Source organism: Morus notabilis, unplaced genomic scaffold, assembly GCF_000414095.1.
Source record: "Morus notabilis unplaced genomic scaffold, ASM41409v2 Scaffold112, whole genome shotgun sequence".
Classification (NCBI taxonomy): domain Eukaryota; kingdom Viridiplantae; phylum Streptophyta; class Magnoliopsida; order Rosales; family Moraceae; genus Morus; species Morus notabilis.
In genome coordinates, this window is record NW_010367100.1 from 262,399 (window position 1) to 284,567 (window position 22,169).

The 22,169-nt window shown below is 35.1% G+C and overlaps 3 protein-coding genes across 3 annotated transcripts; 1 reads left to right on the forward strand and 2 right to left on the reverse strand.

Moving 5' to 3' along the window:
* The first annotated feature begins 4,606 nt into the window (after positions 1–4,606).
* Positions 4,607–7,572, forward strand: LOC21399836. Its single transcript, XM_010111879.2, has 5 exons — positions 4,607–5,347; positions 5,990–6,111; positions 6,246–6,286; positions 6,387–6,485; positions 6,691–7,572. The coding sequence occupies exons 1-5, from the start codon at positions 4,786–4,788 to the stop codon at positions 6,881–6,883; spliced, it is 1,017 nt and encodes a 338-aa protein (XP_010110181.1). The 5' UTR covers positions 4,607–4,785; the 3' UTR covers positions 6,884–7,572.
* Positions 7,573–11,587: 4,015 nt separating this feature from the next.
* LOC112094235 (protein ANTAGONIST OF LIKE HETEROCHROMATIN PROTEIN 1-like) lies at positions 11,588–13,032 on the reverse strand. Its single transcript, XM_024174631.1, has 3 exons — positions 12,508–13,032; positions 12,196–12,427; positions 11,588–12,093 (listed from the first exon to the last, which is right to left on the reverse strand). The coding sequence occupies exons 1-3, from the start codon at positions 13,030–13,032 to the stop codon at positions 11,588–11,590; spliced, it is 1,263 nt and encodes a 420-aa protein (XP_024030399.1).
* A 4,990-nt stretch (positions 13,033–18,022) lies between these two features.
* LOC21399837 (thymidylate kinase) lies at positions 18,023–21,762 on the reverse strand. Its single transcript, XM_010111880.2, has 7 exons — positions 21,638–21,762; positions 21,313–21,369; positions 20,662–21,018; positions 20,214–20,325; positions 20,073–20,132; positions 19,686–19,790; positions 18,023–18,434 (listed from the first exon to the last, which is right to left on the reverse strand). Exons 2-7 carry the CDS (start codon positions 21,345–21,347, stop codon positions 18,318–18,320), a joined length of 786 nt encoding a protein of 261 aa, XP_010110182.2. The 5' UTR covers positions 21,348–21,369; positions 21,638–21,762; the 3' UTR covers positions 18,023–18,317.
* Between the last annotated feature and the right edge of the window lie 407 nt (positions 21,763–22,169).

Here is a 22,169-nt window from a genome sequence, read left to right on the forward strand (position 1 = left end):
TTGAATTCTGATAGACATTAGACGCGATGTTGACGTAGCGTTTTGGATGGTTGCCTAGCTTTCTCCTCAATCACACACATAAAACACACATACAAATGAATAAATATCTATCTTTCTATATATATAAGAAATGTCAATTGCTTGCACTGTTGGTGCATTTCGATCAAAATGATAAGATGTCAATCGCTTGCACTGTAGGTGCATTTCGATACTTATAAAGATATTTGTGTTAGTTGTGTATTAATTAACTTACTAAAATCTTTATTTTTAAATATAAATTAAAAAAAAAATAATAACACAATAACTAAAATTTAACACGATATGCATAGCACGGGGGAGTTAATTTGCGGATATAGATGAAGGTGCAATATATATGTTTATGTTTATATATATATATAGAGAGAGAGAGAGAGAGAGAGAGAGAGAGAGAGAGAGAGAGAGAGAGAGAGAGGGAGGCTACAACTGTGTTCTTGGAAAAGCACGTTTAGAACTCAAAATAACTTTTGCTGTTTCAGAAGCTCAATTAAGTGTCTTCTTCGGCGAAGTATGATGCCCAACGTATTTCTCATGCAATTTGCATTTAGTAAAATGATAGAGAGTATGGCCCCTCAAGTATTAGTATATACGATCTCAACAGCAGTGATGGCTCAGCACACAATTAAGATAAATCTTTTGAGTTGAGTAATAATATAAGCCTCCTTAATTCGTTGATTCGAGTTTTTAATTTGAAGTTAGATGTGATTTTTTATGAGAGTTTTTAACTGTAGCAAAATTTAAATTAAAAACTCAAATCGGTGAAATGAACGAGACCATAATAAAGATAAAAACTTGGGAGAGAGAGGAAAATAGGCCAAGACTTGAGATAAATTAAAATTAATAGGTTAATAGTTTACATAAGTTAATAAATAGACCAAATTACTGTTTTCATTCATAATTAGTCTGGTTATGAATCATAACTTGACAAGTTATTATCCATAATTATCCATAACTTGTCTGACTATGAACCATAACTTGACAAGTTTATTAATAACTTATCTGATTATGAACCATAACTTGACAAGTTATGACCAATTAATTTCTATAACTAAAAATTAGCCTATATACTTTCTTAAATTTTTCATATTAGCCTATTTTCTACTATCTCCCTAAAAACTTTTACATTACCCACTAATAATTTATTGGGGAAATATGGAAAAAATGAGATGCTGTCAAAGATAGATTCCGTGCGGGCCACGCACTGTCTTTAAAGATAGATTCCACCCCTCTCAGATAATGTTTTGCTGCAAAATAGGGTTCATGGCGATCTAACCTTCGGGATTCAATGACCAGGTTAGAAAGAGTGCACTCTCAAATACTTAGCTCTAAAATATTTATATAGGCCTTGAACCTCTAGTGCAAAGAGTATAAATTATGGAGGATACAACGAAATTAATGAACAAAATTTAGGGACATTGTTCTACACTTTTCTACAAGCTCTGAATTACTAATAATGAACCAGGGAGATTTGTAATAAAAGTGATATGAAGGAAAGGAAATAAATCTGAGGTGTGCCACATGGGGGTATATATATATATATATATATATATATATATAAATATCAAGATAAGAATTTGCCAAGTAAATTTCATAGTGCCATGCAAAGCTTTTCTCTTTGGAAGTAAATGGTAACTGGGAAAAAATTCTCCCACTTTGGTCCCACAAATAAAATACCCCATAATTTACAACATAATATACTTCATACTACTCTAATTATATAAAAATGTCTCTTGAAACTCATATTGCATACACTCTATGTACTTAACTAATGTTTTATTTTATTTTTTATTTTTTTGAAAGGCTTAACTAATGTTTTATAATTTATTGAATCCTAATTTTTTATTAAAAAATCCACCTTAAAAATTAACTCCATAGGAATATTAATCATACACTCGACAATTTTAACAATGTTAAGGTGTTAAAAATAACCAATTTTAGAAGCAAATAGACTAATGCAAAAGTCAAGTGCCAAGTTTCGTCCTTGTTGTTCCAAATGTATTGTTTTCGCAATCCAATCAAAACTCAAATCATATGAAACCAAATTCTAAAATCTCAATGCAAGACTCAAGTAATAAATTAAAGTCTTTTGAGTAAAATATTAAAAATGCCAAGAATATTATTCCTCTAATTTGGTTATTCCTTCCACGCCAACTTCATTGCTTGCTTATTATTTTTGGGCATAGTTATAAAATTTGGAGTGCCTAACGAGAAATAACAGAAAATATATATCAATATATATATATATATATATATTTTAAGTAAATATATATGTTCCTATTTAATATAAGCACTTATACTCGTCTTGTTCCTATTTAATAACCCCATATAATAAGGGCAAGTGCACGTGGATGCTAACGATTGTGAGTAAAAATTTCATCCCTAGTTCCAAGCATTAATTACTTAACCTGAATACACACTCTTACTTTATTTTTAGTGTTGGCATTTAGAACCCCGTTGGCGGGTTATGTCTATTGATAAGTTTTGATCTCATTCAATATCTGTTAGTTTACCAATCCATCCTAAGAACTTAAGCTATTAAGAGGTGAGCCAATAATAATTTTTATATTTTAACACTCTTCTTCACGTGTGGGCTGAACAATAGGTAATTATAAAATAATTAGAAAGTCCAACACGTGGATATTTAAGCCCGAGATATGTTAAAAACCCAACACATGATGACAATTTAAATGTGGATAAAAAGTGTAATTACGTGGTTTGAACTCATGACCTCCCGTTCTGATACCATGTTAGTTTATAACTCAGGACCTCCCAATCTGATACCATGTTAGTTTACCAATCCATCCTAAAAGCTTAAGCTATTAGGAGATGAGCCAACAATAGTTTTTATACTTTAACACTCTCCCTCACGTGTAGGCTGGACAATGGGCAATCGTGTGAGTAAATTAAGTGGAAAGCCCAACACGTGAATATATGTTAAAAATCTAACACATGATGACAATTTAAATGGAGATAAAGAGTGTAATTACGGGGGTTTAAACTCAGAATCTCTCGCTCTGATACTATGTTAATTTATCAATCTATCTCAAAAATTTAAACTATTAAAAAGTGAGTCAATAATAATTTTTATACTTTAACAATCGCGTTGTAATAACTTAAATCATGACAAATAAAATGATGATGATCTTTTTCTTTTTATTAAAAAAAAAAAAAAATGTTGACGTTTAGAATTGGAATCCCTAGCTCCCACCATAGAGGCTTGCCAAAATATCGTCATGTTTTACATAAGAAACGTAATTAATTATAAACTACCAATTTTCCTCGAAAACCGCAAAGGAGGAAAGCCAATCTTCCAATTCTCCAGGTATGCGCGTCACCCAATTGGCTCTTCTTCAACACCCTCCTCCTCACGTGCCACCACCACAATTTCTCTTAACAACAACACTTTCGCCTTGACAACTTTACCCTTCCTCACCAAATCCAACAACCAACCTCACCGGTCACCCCCGCCCCACGACAAAAACCCATTTTCGTCAAATCAATAATGTTTGTGAAATTCAAGCAACCCCGTGGGTAAACAAACGTGCTTGAAGGAACAAATCTAGAATCTTTTCACAGCATATGCCCTATTCCATTAATTAAACCTAAAAAGTAGGTGCAATTTACAAACAGGTTTTTTTTTTTTTTTTTTTTTTTTTTTTTTAAAAAAAAAAAAAAATTTTTTTTTTTTTTTTTTTTTTTTTTTTTTTGAAAACTAACCATTCTTATTTAATATTTTCCCTCAAATATTAATTTTTTTTACTGCAAAAGTGTTGGACGCGTTTAGAACTCGTTCTAAAATAATTTTATTTTTTTTATAAAAATAAAGTATTTTCAATCTCAAACAGAAATCATTTTTAAAAATGTGTTTGGTAGTTTTATCAAAAGATTATTTTCAGTGTAAAAAAACTCATTAATGTCTCTTTTTCTCTCTCTGCTCGAGAGAGAAGAAAATAAAAATAAAAAATAAAAAATGACTAAAAATTATTTTTTATTTTTCTCTCATTTTACACTAAATTAAAAAATTATTTTTTTTATTTTTTATTTTTATTTTTTCTTTCTCATTAAACGTAAAAAAACAAAAAAAGAAATCAATTTTAAACACAGTCGTTATCACGCATTTTTTTTCTTTTTTACATGTCAATTAATTGTCACATTTTATGTGTGTATCATACTTACGCATACAATGTGACGGCTATTAGTTGGTAGCCTTCAACCCACGCCTAAAAATAACAAAGAGAAAAAAAAAGAAGAAATGATAATCTCATCCTCATAATGAATTATATTTAAAACGGTGTAAAGATATGAAGATTTTGTGGTAGGATAAAAAAAAAAATCTATGTGCATTGTACAATGTATATGTATTTAAAAGTAACCAATTAATATTTTTTTAATTATCTATTGTGAAAAGGTTTAATTTTTTTATTTAAAGATTTGCTGTTTTTCAGTATCTATGGTTATTTTTATTTCTCCAATTTAATTAATGAAAAGGGTTTATAATAATATATGCCACATTTTCCTGGTGGACCCCACATGGCGTTTTCTCTCATTTGCATCGTTCTTTCCTAAACTTCCAATTCCATAAAATGGTTCTCTACGCCGCCATGATTCTCAGACCCTGCAATCAGTACTAGTTCTCGAATAAGTTTGTCACTGTTCCCATTTTTAATTTGCATTTTAGCCTCCAATGGGTGCGTAGGATAACGCCTACATCACGTCAGTAGCGCACGATAGCCTCAAACCATCTCGGTGATGCTCGCTGTACTCTGCGCTCGCTCCAAGCCCAGAATCCTCAGCACCTTCCTTTCCTCCTTCGCCCACGCCTCGGCGGTTCACCACAACTACCCCCATCAGAACAACGGCCGGTTTTTCTCCGGTCCGGTTCTATTCGGCGATGACGTCGGCCGCCGTCGCCGCCACTCCAGCGCCTGCCAGCTCGGCGCGTCGTGCGGCGGAGCGGCGTCTATCTGGCACGCCATCCTGCCATCGTCCGGCGCTGGCGGTCGGAGGTTCGATCGTTGGAGGCTGCCGGCGATCCATTTCGAGCTCCTGAAGGGGGAGGGCTCGTGGAACGCCGCGGTCGACGCTCGCCCGGCGCGTTGGCTCCACCGCGCTGACTCCGCTTGGCTTCTCTTCGGCGTCTGCGCGTGCCTCGCGCCGGCGACTCTCGACGTCGTCGGTGGTGGCGATGGCGAGGACGTGAGCTCCGAGACGCCGGCGGTTGTTTCGGAACAGAGACTTGTCGTTTCTTCCGCCTCAGATGGGTCGTTTTCCGGTGCGAACATCGATAGCTCCGCCGATTATAGAGTTACAGGTAAATTTACAATATATATAGACACACACACACACACAAACACTCGCATGTATACACATATACTCTTCTATATATGCGTATTCGTATATGAAGTTTCGCCATAAAAACTTGTATAATTCCTTTTCCTTCATTTTGAGTTTTTGATCTTTTTCTTTGTGGTTGGTGGTTGTTATTAATTTATCCGCAATAGTATTCTTAGTCGTGATCGAAACCCGTTTGATAAAATTACTGATGACTTTTCGTTTTATGCTGAGAATTACAGGCTTACAGGTTTCGTTTTATACGCATATGAAGTGTGGTAGTGAGATGTATATTGCGACTTCCTTTTATTCTTTCTTTTTGACATTTTAATTTTCATATTCGTTATCAGCTTTTAAATTTGTTCCTAATTGTGTGCTTAGTAATCAACAACACTTTTCAAAAAAAAAAAAAAAAAAAAAAAAAAAAAAAAAAAAACCCCTTTTATTTTGAGAGATTTTTTTTTTTGGTCTTTTATTCTGAGAATTTGTTGTGAAAACGTTCTTTTTCTAATAGGACACATGAATTGTGGAATTTATGAACTTTGAATCTTTCTTTTCTATATGTTATGTATGAACCTGAATTGTGAATAGAACTATTTGAGACAATAATCAAGTGCAACAGGGGTGCTAGCGGATGGTCGGTGCCTGTTTAGAGCGATAGCTCATGTGGCTTTCTTGAGGAATGGGGAGGAAGCTCCTGATGAAAATCGTCAGAGAGAACTCGCTGATGAATTAAGAGCTCAAGTAATTTACTATCTTTTTTTTTTTTTTTTTTTTTTTTTTTTTTTTTTTTTTTTTTTTATTCGTTATTCGAATTTGCTTTCCGGGGGTTTGAAAATGTTGCTAAAATTCTTTCATTGACTAAAAACTGACTGCAGGTTGTGAATGAGCTCTTAAAGAGGCGTGAGGAGTCGGAATGGTAAGTTTTGGTCAATTGGAATCATGAGGGGAATGAATTGTCATTTGGTTTTTGGGTTGTGTTCTGAATTGTAGGTTGATTTTTATGTGATGTGTTGTAGGTTTATTGAAGGTGATTTTGATGCATATGTGAAAAATATTCAACAACCTTATGTTTGGGGTGGAGAACCAGAACTGCTCATGGCTTCTCATGTTTTAAAGTGAGTGTTCTCTTTTTCTTTTTCACCATATTTATTATCAATTCATGTCACTCCCATGAGATGATGAATTCATGTTATTTCATCTGTGGATATCTTGCCAACTTTTAATGTTGATATTCGATACTGAATTCCAAATAGTCTTTATGTAACTGGTTTCTCTGCGTGATTTATATGATTTGATTATTCATATTTTTAAATTCTGCAGGACGCCAATTTGGGTGTTCATGAGAGATAGAAGCACTGGGGCTTTGGTGAACATAGCAAAGTACGGTGAAGAAGAGTATGGAAAGGATGAACAGAATCCCATCAATGTTCTGTTTCATGGGTATGGTCACTATGACATCTTGGAGACTCCTTCGGACAAAAGCTGTCAGAAAACTGCATGTGTACATGGTTGATTTTGGTTCGTTTGAGAAATAACTAGAATAAATCAAACTCACGATAGGAGAGTTTCCACAAATTGGCAACCTGTGTCAAGTTCCAAAATACTTTTCTGCAGTGACCTGCACTCAAGCATTTGGCTTGTTCAAATTTTTGCAGATTTCTCATTTTCTCCAAAGAATTTGGTATACACATTGACCTGAGTACAACTTTAGGAAGTTTCCTGGTTATCTTTCTAATTATCAGTTGCATTCTCACATTTTCTTTTCACCTCTTTTTGGGTTGTTTTGCACAATTTTAGTTTCTAGGAATCACTTCTTACTTTCCCTCCAGTCCAACGCGGATTGAAGATGCGACTAGCAAAAATTCAGAAACTCGAAACCGCCCCCACCTGCCAAAGTAGGTGGCGGGTTGAAAAACTGCCTAAAATAGGTGGATGATGACATGGCCCTGTTTGGTTGGGCGGGGGCGGGGTGGGTTGTTTTAACGGTTTAGCAGGTTTGATGAACACCCCTTAGTCGGTGGATAGCAAGATTTTCATATTTCTAAAGTGGGCACTGCCCATTGCATTTGCAGCATCGTTGATACATATTAATGGGTCTGTTTACCCTATAGCAGTTGAAAGCAGTACGGTGGAATTTATTCTTTAAAATGTGTCATAAGGTGCTAATATAAACGAATCAATGATATATTCTATGAAGTTTTTCATTTGTTTTTTCTACACTTGATATTTCTTGTACGGAACATTTATTCGGCAATGTGCTTTTCATAGCATTGGAACAATGGCATGGTAGGGATTGGGGGTACGCTTTCGGTGGGGGTTGTAAGGTTTGATTCCACTTAATATTTATTTTACAGATTAACTCGTGTTATAACATGACTTTAATTTAAAATAAAAAATGATGAAATAAAATGAAAATTTAACAGTTCAAAATCATCAATATACCGATTTCTCTTTTGAACATCCTTCTCAACAAAGTGTAAAAAGGAAATCTTTTTTTCCTTCATTTCTCCTTCCCTTCCGGCCAACGCTTCCAACTGGGTCAATTTTTTTACTTGGAGAAAGAAAGTAAATCTTATAAAAAAAAATATTATTAAAAGGATAAAGTATATTATTAAAAAATGTCGTTAGAAAACATGACTTTACCTAAGTACATTGTTGAAATGATTAATTTTTTATTTATTAATTAGAAGGGTATAAAAGCCATTTCATGTTTAAAAAGAATTTTAAGTTAAGAGAACGATATTTTTTAAGATGTGTACCTTTTAAATAGTTTTTCCCTTCATCTGAAATATTATTGTTTTAGAAACTTTCTAATAATAATAGTAATAATCATTATTATTGTTATTATAACAATAGCAATATAGTAATACTAATTATAGTAGTAATAACAAGATAAGAGTTGTTATATTCATACGTCTAACTTCACTTACAAAAAAAAAAGCCTTTCAAACCAAAATTTATTATTACAAAAAGACCGTCATGTAAAATGACAAAAAAGAATAATTATTATAAACTTAATAACATGATCACTTTTTATTTATAAAAAACAATGTCAATGGTATTTTTACCCTCTTCCTCGCACATCCACAGGCGCACCCTTTTATGAACAACCCCCTAATATATAAACTCTTGCCATTAAAAAAAAAAAGAAAAAAGAAAAAAACCAATAATAAAACTCTAATTTCGCTAATTTTGACAAGTGAATATTAGAGATCAGATTGGTAATTTAATGAAACAAAACGAAACGAATTGTAACAGTCCAAAACTACGTATTACTTGATGGTATACTTTCATACCACGAACTCTCCTTATAATTTAGCCTAATAAAATTTTTTCATATCCAGAGAGTATCTTACAGCCGGTAAAATAAAGGGCTCGTTTAATTCGCTGATTTGAGTTTTTAATTCGAATTGAGATGTGACTTTATGTGAGAGTTTTTTACTGTAGTAAAAAAATTAGATGTGATTATTTCTGTTAACTTTTTACCGTAACAAAACTCGAATTCTAAACTCGAATCAGTAAAATAAAAGAAGCCAAAGTTTATGATCTAATTTGAAACATGATGTGTGATGAAACGGAGTGGGAAAGGCCATAGAGTGAAAATATGGTTCCCATAGATCAAGATTATGAAATTCTTTTTTCCAAATGCAAAAAAAAAAAAAAAAGAGATTATATAGGCCGTGTTTAGAATTGATCTCATTTTTGTTTTTTACGTTTTTTGAGAAAGAAAAAATGAAAACGTTTTTAAAACGGCATTTGGCGCAATAAAAACAAAAAAAATAAATGAAAATGATTTTTTAGTTTAGTGTAAAATGAGAGATAAATGAAAAATGAATTTTAGTCGTTTTTCATTTTTTGTTTTCATTTTCTCCTCTCTCGAGCAGAGAGAGAGAAAGAGAGACATTAATGGTTTTTTTTTTACATTGAAAATAATCTCTTGATAAAACTACCAAACGCATTTTTAAAAATAATTTCTATATGAGATTGAAAATATTTTTATTTTCATATAAAAAATAAAATTATTTTAAAACAAGTTTTAAACGCACCCGTATACTTCTTAGCCTTGCACATCGTAGAAATTTTTAATTTTCCTCAAATCATTTTCATAAGATTATTACTTTTCGACGCACTTCAAGTATTTTCCACGCTAGCTAGTAGCTATTGTATGTTTGCTTAGTTGGATATTCCCATCTCTCTCTCTCTCTTTTATTTATTTTATTTTATTTTGGGTTGAATCCTTATTTATGTTTGAAGCCTTTTTTTTCCCTTTTACGTGAAGTGAAGCAATACTACGTACTACATTTACCAGCTTAACTAAAGAAACAATTATCATGGATACTACTTTTAGTAGAAAAAAAAAAGAAAAAAAAAAAAAAAAGAACTCCGCAGAAACGGAAGGTGAATACTGCTAAATCCATGGTCAACTTTCAGCGTTCAGTTCTGGAATTGGAAACCTTTCACTCTCAAGTTTTATTATTATTATTATTATTATTAGAAACAGTTTGTAGTACTTTTGTTCCAAACTTTTCGGGTTTGGACAAGTTGTCCCTGCACTTTTAATTTTAATAATTTAACGTTCAAATATGCAAAATCATTATAATGTGTCTCATTTGACTAACAGCCGCTAATTTAGTCAATGGCTGCGTCATGTAGTGAGAAAAAGCATGCCTTCGAAGTTGGGTTAAAAATCTCTCACGTTTGGTTCATAAATTTATAATTATTTTTATTTATATGTGCTTTTTATAAAAAAAAATCATGAATCATAATTCAGAATTAGAAATGAATACAAGAAACAAATATCCTACTTTAGACCCTAACACAATCAAAATGGGATGTTTAGTTCATGAATTCAAAATCATGATTCAGAACCATTTTCGTTTTACGTGTGTTTTTTGTAGGAGAAAATACTGAAGTGAACCACGAACTATGATTCAAATCATGGCACGAATCTCCCTTCTAAACGTCCCCAAATAAAATCTCCAATCAGCCACATGAGGTGCACCACATTAAATAGGAAATTAGGAAGTGAAATGCTAAAATTAAAAATTAGGAAGTGAAATGCTAAAATTAAAAGTTTAGGGACAATTTTTAAGAGAATTTTATGATATGTCCGGCGTATTGGTAGATTAGGTTTTTTTAGCTATTAGATCTGTGTACTTTTTAACTTTTACATGATTTTATGTAGATCCAACGGATAAAAAACTTGGCCTACCGTTATGTTGACGTACTAAAAAATGTCATAATTTTTAAAATATAAGGGCTTATTCAGTTGCATTTTTAAGTTATGCTGACTTGAGTATAAATCTTGAGTTGAATTTGAGTTATAACTTTAGTTGAATATGTAACTTGAGTTTGTGTTTGAAAGTACACATTTGAGTTAATTTTTGAATTGAGAATTTAATTTGAGTATGTGTTTAGTAGACATAAACTTGAAGATTGAATGAGAGGTAATTATTTTTATTTAAAATTTATTATTAAAATAAAATAAAATAATTTTTGTCAATAATTGCGGTTGAACTTGAACTTGAATTAAAGAGGTGGGGCTACACTCAATAATTGTTACTTTTCTCAAATATAAACTTAAGTTTTCACTTAGCAGTCCTTACTAAACAAAGATTTAGCCTAATTTTTTTTACTCAAGTGGTCTTTTTTCAAATTTTTGGGGGCAAACGAATGGCCTTTAAAAAAATTACTCAAGCCCCAAAAGAATTTCCTGTTATGATTTTTCTCTTGGTACCCTTAGGGCCCGTTCACTTCACTAACTCAAATTTTATGATTCGAGTTAAAAAACTAGATTCGAGTTTCAAAAAAGTTGAGTGTAATTTGAAATTTGGAGTTTAGTGTTTAGGTGTTGACTATTTAACTTTTGAAACTTGAGTTTTGTGTTCACTTGCACAAATGCCAAACTCTAATTAATTTCAACATTGGCATGCATTTCTGTTATGTAAAAAACGTGAACATGGTGCATTTCCCACATTGGCATGCATTTCTGTTCTTCATAAGAATATATATATATATATATATATATATATATATATATATATAACATATATATAAGTAATACAGAAAAACTAATCTATCAACGCCGGTTGTTCTCAACCAAGTAATACAGAAAAACTAATCTATCAACGCCGGTTGTTCTCAACCAAGTAATACAGAAAAACTAATCTATCAACGCCGGTTGTTCTCAACCAAGTAATACAGAAAAACTAATCTATCAACGCCGGTTGTTCTCATATGCAGCCCACATACTATTAGCTATTTCATCCCTTAAAATGTGCATTTGTCGTCGGTGTGGACGGTTTTGATGTTGTTGGCTTCCCCGATCAGGATTGTGATTTTGATTCACATCTTGCTCTGTGTTGAGTGGATCAATTTCTGCTACCGGAATGGCGTCTCTCATGTATTGGGTTAGTAGATCATCGTTGTGGTTGTACATATGTATGAAGTTGTGTAGAATAGCACAAACAAGTGGAATATCTATTTGTGTCTGTATCGGGTAGTTATTAATGCACTTAAGAATACGAAACCTGGCTTTCCAGACGCCGAATGTGCGCTCGATACAGTTTCTGAGGGAAGAATGAGTGTAATTGAATAGCTCACGCTGAGTTTGGGGCCGACCCCTCCTTGCCCGATACTCTTGAAGGTGGTAAGTGCTCCCTCGGTACGGTGCCAAGAAACAATCATTGTTTGCGTACCCAGAGTCGACGAGGTAATATTTACCTGTTGTGTGCGTTAGAATATATTACGTGAATGTATTAGTTCCACATGGAAGCACAAACGTGTAGTTTTCGAAAAGTAATGAAAGATCAAGCTTACACATACCTTCTGGTGGAGTAGGGAAATTTTTTTCCCTCGTTTCTGTTGCGGATGCAAGCACACGTGCATCATGAGCAGAGCCCTCCCATCCAGCTAACATGTATGTGAACCTCATGTCGAACGAACAGACTCCTAATACATTTTGAGAGAAGAACCCCTTCCGATTTCTCCATACCTCAGCATTTGCAGCGGGTGGAACACATGGTACGTGAGTACCATCCAGAGCGCCAACACAATTCTACGTAGTAACTAATTACCATACACAACAACGCAATTCTACATATTTATCTTAAAGAGTAATTAGTTTAGAAAAAATACCTGGAACCATGGCAGATACTTGTTTCCACGCGCGGCTACGACAGGATCGATAATGTCGAAGTTTGGTGGTGTAAGGAAGTTAAAACGGAGCTCATACAACGCCTTCAAAACAGCGTGGAAGTACTTTGAAATGGTAGCACCCGAATGCTGCCATTGATCTTGTGACTCCCTGTTGTTTGAACTTTGACATACAATGTATAGAAAAATAAAAAGTTGCTCGTGCACATTCATATTCCTAGTCGGTCTTAAAAGCCCTTTAAGCTCAAGTAACGTACTAAGACGCTTGAAACAATCACTTCCCATTCTAATCTTCGACCTAATAACGTCCTCATGTCCATCAAGTAGGTATTGAACACGCATTATACCTGTGAGTGCGGATGTATGCTTTGGTTGAGGCAGGGGTCTTTCCATGTATGTGTAGTAATACCACAAAACTACTGCTACTGCCGCAATCTCATAATCGTCATCTGAGTCGTCACTATCATCATTTTCAGGAACGTGGTTTGAGGGACCTGCATTCCACATTGCTACCTGCGAGACATGCATAATGAAAGGATAACAAACGAATATATATGAAATGGTCATTTGATCCGCAAGTAAAGGTGACTACACATAGTACATCAATAAATATTGTTCTGCGCAATGCAACTCAATAACCATAATCAATACAACACCAGCAGGGCCGTAGTAAACATAATTAGCAAAGTCTACTCAAATACTATGTTGAAATCTAAAAATGAGAAATGATGTTCAATCGTATGAATACAGACAATGGTAAAAACAATATTTTATGGAACTCAATGCTGGTCTGGACTGCCATCGCCACCAAAGTGTCCCGGTTGCGGCGGAAAGTGAGGCATGTAGTATGGTGTTTGGGGATTATACGCAGCCGGTTGTTGGGGATTGTAGTTTTGGGGATTTGTAGGAAATGGTGGGACAGGTTGTTGTCCCCCAAAGTTTGGGGGCCGTGGCATATTGTTGGTGGGTTGTTGGCCATAGAAGGGAGCCGGTTGCATATAGCTGCTGGGTTGTGACATGAAGTTGGGAAATTGTGGCGGCATAAACTGTGTCCCCGTAGAGGCATGGGGGTTTGAGAAAGGTCCATGTGATTGAGTCCTAGACATACTGATTGTTCTTGTCACGAAGAAGTTACGTTGAGTATCACTCATTCCCACGAACAGCTTCTGCATATTTGGATACCAAGCAATAGCCTCCAAAAACATTATTGCGGTTTCATCATCAAGCGCCATTTCCCTAACTATGCCCTGGCATTGGTCCTGGAGATCGACAATAGGCGCAGCTTGATTCGCACTAGAGCTTTTAGTGCGACTACTACGCTTGCTTTCAATAGAAGAGACAAGCTTGCCGATTAAATCCCTCGCTACAGGGTCACATATTACCTTATGTGAGGACTTGGCTGATTTCTTGCCAATCGCTTTGGAGGATGACGCAATGTTGAGACCTCTAGCTGCATTGTTCAAACCGGCCCGCATGGAGGCAATGAAACCATCTTCGCTGCCACCCTCATCAGATGTCGCCCTTTCTTCGTCGGAGATGTGTACTGGACCCTCATCTATGTTCGTTGGATTATCCAATCCCTTCTCAAATGCCCCACTTGCCCTCGTACCACCAAAGGCCTCATAGTACAAGTCCCAATTTTTAAGAGGCTGATTCTTTGCCGATTTTGCCCATTTCTTGTTCTGCATATGAATGAGCAAACAAAATGACCTTGGCAAAATATTGCAAGAATTGACTACCCATAGAACAATAATTGTTTAGACGTTTACCTTGGCAAAATCTTCCCAATATTCATCAGTGCATGTCACAGCACCGGTAACAGGGTCCCAGCCAAGTCCTGTGTTATTGCGTAATGTAAGCTCATGGTCAAACTTGGCTTTGAGTCGGACTTTCATCTGCTGCACTTTGGCAGGGGTGACTTGATCCTTAAAGAACTGTTGAAGATGTTGCGCCCAATCCTCCCATGTTTTAGAATCCGGTTTTCGACCGTTGGCATCACGATTGTAGGCAGCGAGTCGCATAAGCAACTCCTCTTTCTGCCTTTCAGTCCAGTGTAGAGTGGCTTCATCGTCGGGTTTCCCTCTCGGCATCTAAAAATAGGAAAGAAAGAAGCGTAACGACGCACAAGAAGAATGGCCGTACGCGTGAGTCAGATATTTGAAACAATCTAACGACTAGACACAGTTATAAATGGCTCCGAACATTTTTCGAACATCACTGCCATTAACCAACGTACTATTACCTGGTTTATACATGTAACAAGTGAGGCAATGTTATTACTGGCTCAGAAATTTTGTAGCTGAGAAATCGCAACAACACTCGGAGCATCATCCTTATAAGCAGGAGTGACGTAGCTGCCATGCTTCAGAGGCACTCGATAAATTCCAATGAAGCGATAACTAACTGTCACATTGCCTACAGGACGCCACTACGACGAGTGTTCTAATTTTTGAACCAATTTCATCATTGCCAACATTACCTGTTTGTTAAGCGGTCATGTGCGATACAACCATAGGGGAGTCAATACACTAACAGCAGAGGCAGTAGATCCACAGGGGAGGCAATAAGCTAATGTAAAAACGGCAACAGGATAGCCAATACAACAATAAGAGAGTCCATAAGCTAAGGTAAAAACAGCAACAGCAGAGCCAATACATCCACAGGGGGAGGCAATAAGCTAGGTAAAAACGGCAACAGCACAGCAAGTACAACAATGGGAGATGCCATAAGCTAAGGTAAAAACGGCAACAGCAGAGCCAGTACAACAATAGGAGATGCCATAACCTAAGGTAAAAACGGTAATGGAGAGAATATACGACAATAGGGGATGCCATAAGCTAAGGTATAAACGGCAGTGGAGATAGTATACGACAACAGGGGAGGCAGGTAATAAGCTAAGATATAAACGGCAACAGGAAAGCCAATACGATAGCAAGGGAGGCAATAATCTAAGGTAAAAACGGCCATAGGACAGCCAATACGACAACAGGGTAGGTAATAAGCTTATGTATAAATGGCAACAGGAGAGACAATACGACAACAAGGGAGGCAATAAGCTAAAGGTAAAAATGGCCACAGGACAGCCAATACGACAACAGGGTAGGCAATAATCTAAGGTAAAACGGCAATAGGATAGACAATACGACAACAGGGGAATAAACAAGCTAAGGTAAAAACGACAACAGCCAAGGCAATACGAGAACAGGGGATGCAATAGCCACAGGGACAAACGACAACAGTTGAGGCAATACGACAACAAGTAAGAGAACATCGTGACTGCGAACGACAACAGTGGTCTCACTACACATTAGCATCACAATACAAACGACAAGGAATATGTCTCACGTTTCCATCACAATGCAAATGACAACCAATATCTCAGCATCAAATCAGTGAAAACGAAGAAGAACTACGGTGCGATCATGACAAATCCAGAACAAATAATGGTATATAGGAGATTAGTAGTTGTGAAATATCATACCCGGTTGGAACCAGTTGAGGACAAAGGCTTATCGTCTATCAAAACCCCCAAACGCGATCGTGAGGCAGCGCGTACGACGGCTTGACACCGGAACCGCCGATGGTAACCTCTCAACGGAAGATAACCAGTAGATGCAAGATTCTTCCGTTTGACTCTACATCGACGCAATAAGACGGCCAACGGAGTTTGCCGGTTGCATCGAGGCGGATGAATGGTATCCGTGATGAAGATTCAAGGGCAGGGGCGGGGAACACTTCTAGGGTTGGGCATGCAACAAGAAATCGAAGCAAAAATGGTGGAAATAGGGGAGAGGTTTACCTTTTTTCGCTGCGGATCGACAAAGTAACCGATTCGAGTAACCTTCCCCCAATGGAGAGAGTCAATTTTCACTCTAAAAATCTGCAGACAATAGCTTTTTTCAGAGTGAAATTAGAAGGGGGAGGCAGGAACCAGGGTCCAGCGGGCAAAAAGCATAGAGAAATCTGCACTGGGGAGGCAGGAACGAGGTAGCAACGGGAAGAAATCAGGAATCTGCACTGTTCAAGCACATGAAAACACTGTAGAAGCACACTGCAGTAATGGAAAAACGAGTGGTGTGCCAAACTCTGAAATCAGAGTTATTACTCGAGTTTCACACTCGAGTTTTGGTTAATGAACGTAAAACGCAACCCAAAATTCAATTCGAGTGGGCTGTATTTGAGTGGGATACATGAAGTGAACGGGCCCTTAATGATGTCTGTTTTATTTCCTTTTCAGAGAAGCTCATTGGCCAGTGGCTGTCAGACTATCACTTCGTCCAAATCTGCGACCTTGGATGTGAGCATAAAATCATGGGCAGGACGAGGACATAAGATGAGACTCGGACCCATTTAGTTCGTTGATTTAAATTTTTAATTTGAATTGAAATATGATTTTATATGAGAGTTTTTTACTATAATAAAAAAGTTAAATATGATTATTTCTGAGAGATTTTTACTGTAATAAAACTCAAATTCTAAACTCAAATCAGTGAAATAAACAGAGTCTCATATGAGCAGTTTTATTTGTCACCCCCCGACCTCACTTGTGGATCCCACATAACTCTATGAGGCTATATAACATCTTTGCGCACATATGTACGAACAATCTTATTTAGGTGATATTTGTTTTAAAGGTTATATTTAATTTAGGATTATGGTTCTTGATTTTATTACAATATTTTTCTCTCATAAAAAATTTAAATTTTAAAAATTAGAATCATGAACTATAATTTTAAACCCATAAACCAAACATCACCAATGAGGTTAAATCTCCGCCTTTCTCATAAAGGATGGCATGATATCCTACTTTTTTTTTTTCTTATGAAAAGCCCCATATCCTACTTGATCCCACAAATAAGGTTCATCATGCTATATAACATTTTTGCTATAAATATATATTGGTTGGAATTTCGGTTATGAACAATATGGATTACACTAAAATGACAAAACCAACGTGGCAACATTAGCCACACGATGGCCATTGGCATTGCTGCCTCATCTCTCTCTCCCCCCACTCTCCTCTCCTCTTTTTGTCTACACAATCATTGCGGGAGGATTGTATTTCATGAAAAACCTAAAGTGATATTATTCTCAACATAGCACTAATACAAACAAAAAAGTTTTTACATAAATTTTTTTTTTTAATTTTCATATTAGTTTTATACTTTTTTGATGTTAGTGTTAAGTTAAATAAATATCACGTACTCATAGATTTTTAATATTAGCGTGAATTGAATAAGCATCATGTTGTCCTTCTATGTTACCTGAAATAAGGTCTTCTGAGTTAAACTATACACACATATATAAGCACACGCATATGTATAACACTTCGTTGATAGGATTCTGCAGTGACGCATTATCAGGTAAGTTTGGTTAGTTTTGCAAATATTTTATCTTTCACCAAAGCGTATTGGAGAATGCATCATACGTCTAAAGTTTTGTTACTAACATGGATAAACATCAACGTTTATGGGAAATATTTAAAATTTGTCATAGTCTGGTAATATTCTAATGTATTAAACTCTAAAAACCATCTTTCTTTCAAGAAAGTAAATAAAAACAAACAAAACCATGAAGATTTTCTACTAAACCCTAAATACCGGATATGGAAAATACGCATATATAGGAATAAGATTCACATTCCTCCCATTCATGCTTCCCCTCAAAACATATCCCAAGTTTTGTCAGAGGCCATCGCAGGTATCTTATAAATGCAGACTGCGAAAACTTCATGCCGATCTTAAACTCGTAGCTAGATTAGTGCTTCGAATATCTTTCAAAAGAGACGAAATTTAACTCCTCCAGAGACAGGTTAGAGGTTTCCCTCTTTGACATGTTGCCACAGAGTCAAAAACTATCTCCTGCAAGTGCTTCTGAATATCTTCTAGTGGTTGACAAGCATCTATTATCTGCAATTAGGCCAAAAGGGAATTTAAACAATATCTGTGCCAGAGTCTAAATAACTCAATCTGCCTTAGACAAAGTAACTCAATCACCCAGAAACGGCAGTGATCAAAGACAAGCTTTTAGTATTTTGAGTTAATAGCAGGCTCAGTGGGTTTAAAATCTCACTTCTAACAGCTATAATAGTGGATATGACAAGGGGACTTTCCAAAACCATGAGACTTCTTTCAACTACCGGTGTTCACGATTGGTTTGGTCAATTTTAAAGCAAAAACCGTTGAACAGATAAAAAATACTGTTTTGTTTTTGTTGATTGGATCCATTTGATGTTCTAAAGAAAAACCAAAGGAAACCAAACCAAAATTAATTGGTTTGGATGGTTTGGTCCTTTCAGTTTTGGGGTCAAGGCTCGAAAATAACACTTCCTTGGATACTATAATTGCGATCTAGGGTGTCATAAAACTCAAATAGAAAGATGACGTCTAGGAAAATATCTAAAAGAGCAAGAGCATTCATATGGGTCTACCTAACACCAAAAACTAGTCTAAAACTAACCAAAACTAACAAATAAAAATCCAAAAAGGTCAACGACTTGATTCAGCTTGATTTGCAGTGATCAATTTCAGCGGACCCCTGCCTTACAATTTTTTTAAAAAAAAAAAATCATTTAACAGTAAAAATTTGGAGAAAGGCGAAAAGAAGCTCGGGGCTCTAACAGTTCATAATTAGGTTCGGGTCAAAGTTAGACTTCCCTTTACTGGCATTTACTATTTACAAAGTCGAACAGAAGGGAGGTAAAGAATTAGACAATGTATATCAAAAGAAAAGCATGTGAATCAAAAATAAACTAATGCCTAGTGCAACTTGCATGTCTACACTTTGGTCTTGGATTTATTCTTCAGCAACCATGAAAAGAGCAGGTAGACTTGATGATTTTGAGTATATGTGCATGCGCGCGCGCGCGTGTGTTTGTATGCATATAGTGTGTGCGTGTCTACTATATATGCGTGTGTGTGCATGTATGCATATATGTGTATAATTGTATTATGTACAAATAGCTATACTGCTGACCAATGTTGCATAAGCCTCGAGATAGCTGTATTACCAAAGCAACTATTCTGCTTCTTAGAAAATATAGACATGAAACTACGAAAGTACTTGATGTTAAAGTCACAGCAAGCCCTTTAGAAAGGATTACAACAAAAGCAGATTCACAACTTCTTCAATGCCATATCAACAAATGAAAAATTTATCACCTTCCAAGAAGCATCATGAAGAGCCTGATAGCTTTTGCTAACTTTCTTTTGAAACTCTAGATGCTCGTATCTTTCTCCTCCATAACCACCTCTTTCTGCAGCTTTCTGAGAATTGTAACATAATGAATCGGTTCAAAAGAAGATTTAGGAAAACACTAGTACATCTCACCTTTGCAAAAAGGTCAGCAGAAAACCCCAACAAATCTTTCAACTTACTTTTTGAGGTTTAAACGTATGTTTGTAAATCAGAAAGTGGGCTATGTATCCGAACATAAAAGGCAAAATAGAAAAAGAAAAAAAGAAGTTATAACACAATAATTTACATTGAAAGAATCTGGGACAATTTGTATATTGCCTAATAGTCTGAAAACCATAAAAACTAATTACCTCTGGTGGTATTTCTAGGTACAATACCAGATCTGGAGCCAATAACCCAATTTCTGGAGCCTACAGAAGACAACGACACTATTTAGCAGAACTCAAATAAGAACCAAAAACTTTTTCATCAACAATTTAGCACGTCTTCACCTTACACCAATCCATGTCTAGTCCTTTGGCTGAAGAGAAAGCCACCCCAGAATATGAATAACGGTCAACAATGATAGTGGTTCCAGATTTCAGCTTACTTTCCATCAATGTTCTGCAAAAACATTAGACTTTTCAGCATTCGCCTTTTTGGTTGTCTCAATTAAATTTCAGTCAGTAAACATGCAGACACAGATGTAAAAACAAGCATCTCAATATTTTCTTTTTCAAGAAGAAAGAATACATCAATGTTGAACAAGTCTGGTAGCACACAACATATGCAATCCAACAAGACTATTATACTACCACAAGAAACATCCGCTCTGTTTAAATATGCATATTTAAAGGTAAACAACACAACATTTAATTTTTATCAAAAATCTTCTCCTGTCTTAACCACAAAGCAAGAATGATCCACATTGCATTAGGGATATAAAACAACACAACCAACCTCTTCTCCCAACGGTTGGCACTGAAAAGAAGATGGATAGCACGATCATCAAGTTGCGATTGGTTGGAAAGATAAGAAGATATCATTTGTCCAACGCTTGTTGTTCTGTCAGGGAATCGCCATAATTCAGCCGAATGCCCCAGTCCTTCCAAGTACTTGTGTAATTTGTTAGACTGCGTAGTTTTGCCACAACGATCCAAGCCTTCTAGAACAACTAATGCACCTCTGGAGTCGCTTCTGTCGCCGCTTGAGTTAGATTTGTCGTTCATTGCCATTCGAATGTACCTAATGGAACCCTTTTGGGTACAGTTCAACGGAAAATGCAATGACCTTCCTGCTGTTATTGCTCCAAATTTCCTAGAAAACAAAAGCCTTCAATCTGTATAGTCTATCAAAATTGAATAATTACAATTATACTTGTTATGGGGCATTTAAGAAAGGATCAAAACCATAAACTATCACCTATTCAATGATCTAAAATGGAAAAGATCTATCATTTTATATCCTAACCAATTCCCACAAATTTTCTTCCAATTTCCACCATTTTTTGGGATGTTAACTGACTTTTTAATAACTACAATTACAAATCCAGAATTCAATTTCAATCTTTTAAAACAGAATTATAAAAATATGAAAGAAAAGAGATCTTACAAAGCCCTAGAAGCAGTGAAAGAAGCATGGATCATTTATCTTTCGTCCACCTATAATCTGCAAATGAGGCAAAAAAAAAAAAAAAGAATAAGTAATTGAAATCAAAATCAATAGCCAGATTTAATTAAAACAAATCTGCATCAATTAATTCCTAGATCATGAGATTAAGTAGAAGAATACTGTAATAGAACCATAGTAACAGAAAAACCCAGATCAGAATTCACAAATTCACTATCTAAAAAGCAGTTAATGTAATTCAAAAGTCCCAAACACCAGAATTAAAAAAAAAATAAAAAAACGAAAACAGAAATATCGTGAAATATACCTGGTTCGGAGACAGAGAGAGAAGACAGACCCAGAATGACAAGTTCGGAATGGGAAAAAAGGGAAAAAACCCCCAAAAGCAAAAGCTTGATGTCGGAAAAGCGCGGGAAAATCTTTGGGTCACGAATCTTCGAATACTATTTTGGGGTTAATAGCTCTACAGTCCTTGATTTTTTAAGACAATTTAAAGCCGTTTAGTTTGCTATTTAATTAGTTGATGTAAATTTTTAATTTGAGTTAAAAATATAATTTTATATAAATTTTTTTTATTATAATAAGAATAAAAATATAATAAAAAAATTAGATATAATTATTTATGAGAATTTTTTATTGTATTAAAATTTAATAGACGTTTAATTTATAGATTTAAAATCATAATTTAAAATTATTTTTATTTTATGTGTATTTTTATGAAAAAAAAATATTATAAATAATCATAAATTATAATTTAAAATTAAAAATAAATATAAAAAATAAACGTCTTTTTAAAATTTTAAATTCAAAGCAGTAAAATAAATAAAATTTTAGTCCTA

Bases quoted from the DNA above. Each gene is read 5' to 3' on its own strand.
- LOC21399836 (XM_010111879.2), top strand. From the start codon at position 4,786: ATGCTCGCTGTACTCTGCGCTCGCTCCAAGCCCAGAATCCTCAGCACC. The intron at 6,112-6,245 runs GTAATTTACTAT...AACTGACTGCAG, and splicing joins CTGATGAATTAAGAGCTCAA to GTTGTGAATGAGCTCTTAAA. The intron at 6,287-6,386 runs GTAAGTTTTGGT...GATGTGTTGTAG, and splicing joins AGGCGTGAGGAGTCGGAATG to GTTTATTGAAGGTGATTTTG.
- LOC21399837 (XM_010111880.2), bottom strand. From the start codon at position 21,347: ATGATCCATGCTTCTTTCACTGCTTCTAGGGCTTT. The intron at 21,019-21,312 runs GTAAGATCTCTT...TTTGTTTTCTAG, and splicing joins TTCACTGCTTCTAGGGCTTT to GAAATTTGGAGCAATAACAG. The intron at 19,791-20,072 runs GTAATTAGTTTT...TACAATTCTCAG, and splicing joins ACCTAGAAATACCACCAGAG to AAAGCTGCAGAAAGAGGTGG.
- LOC112094235 (XM_024174631.1), bottom strand. From the start codon at position 13,032: ATGTGGAATGCAGGTCCCTCAAACCACGTTCCTGAAAATGATGATAGT. The intron at 12,428-12,507 runs GTATTTTTTCTA...GTTACTACGTAG, and splicing joins AGTATCTGCCATGGTTCCAG to AATTGTGTTGGCGCTCTGGA. The intron at 12,094-12,195 runs GTATGTGTAAGC...CGCACACAACAG, and splicing joins TTTCCCTACTCCACCAGAAG to GTAAATATTACCTCGTCGAC.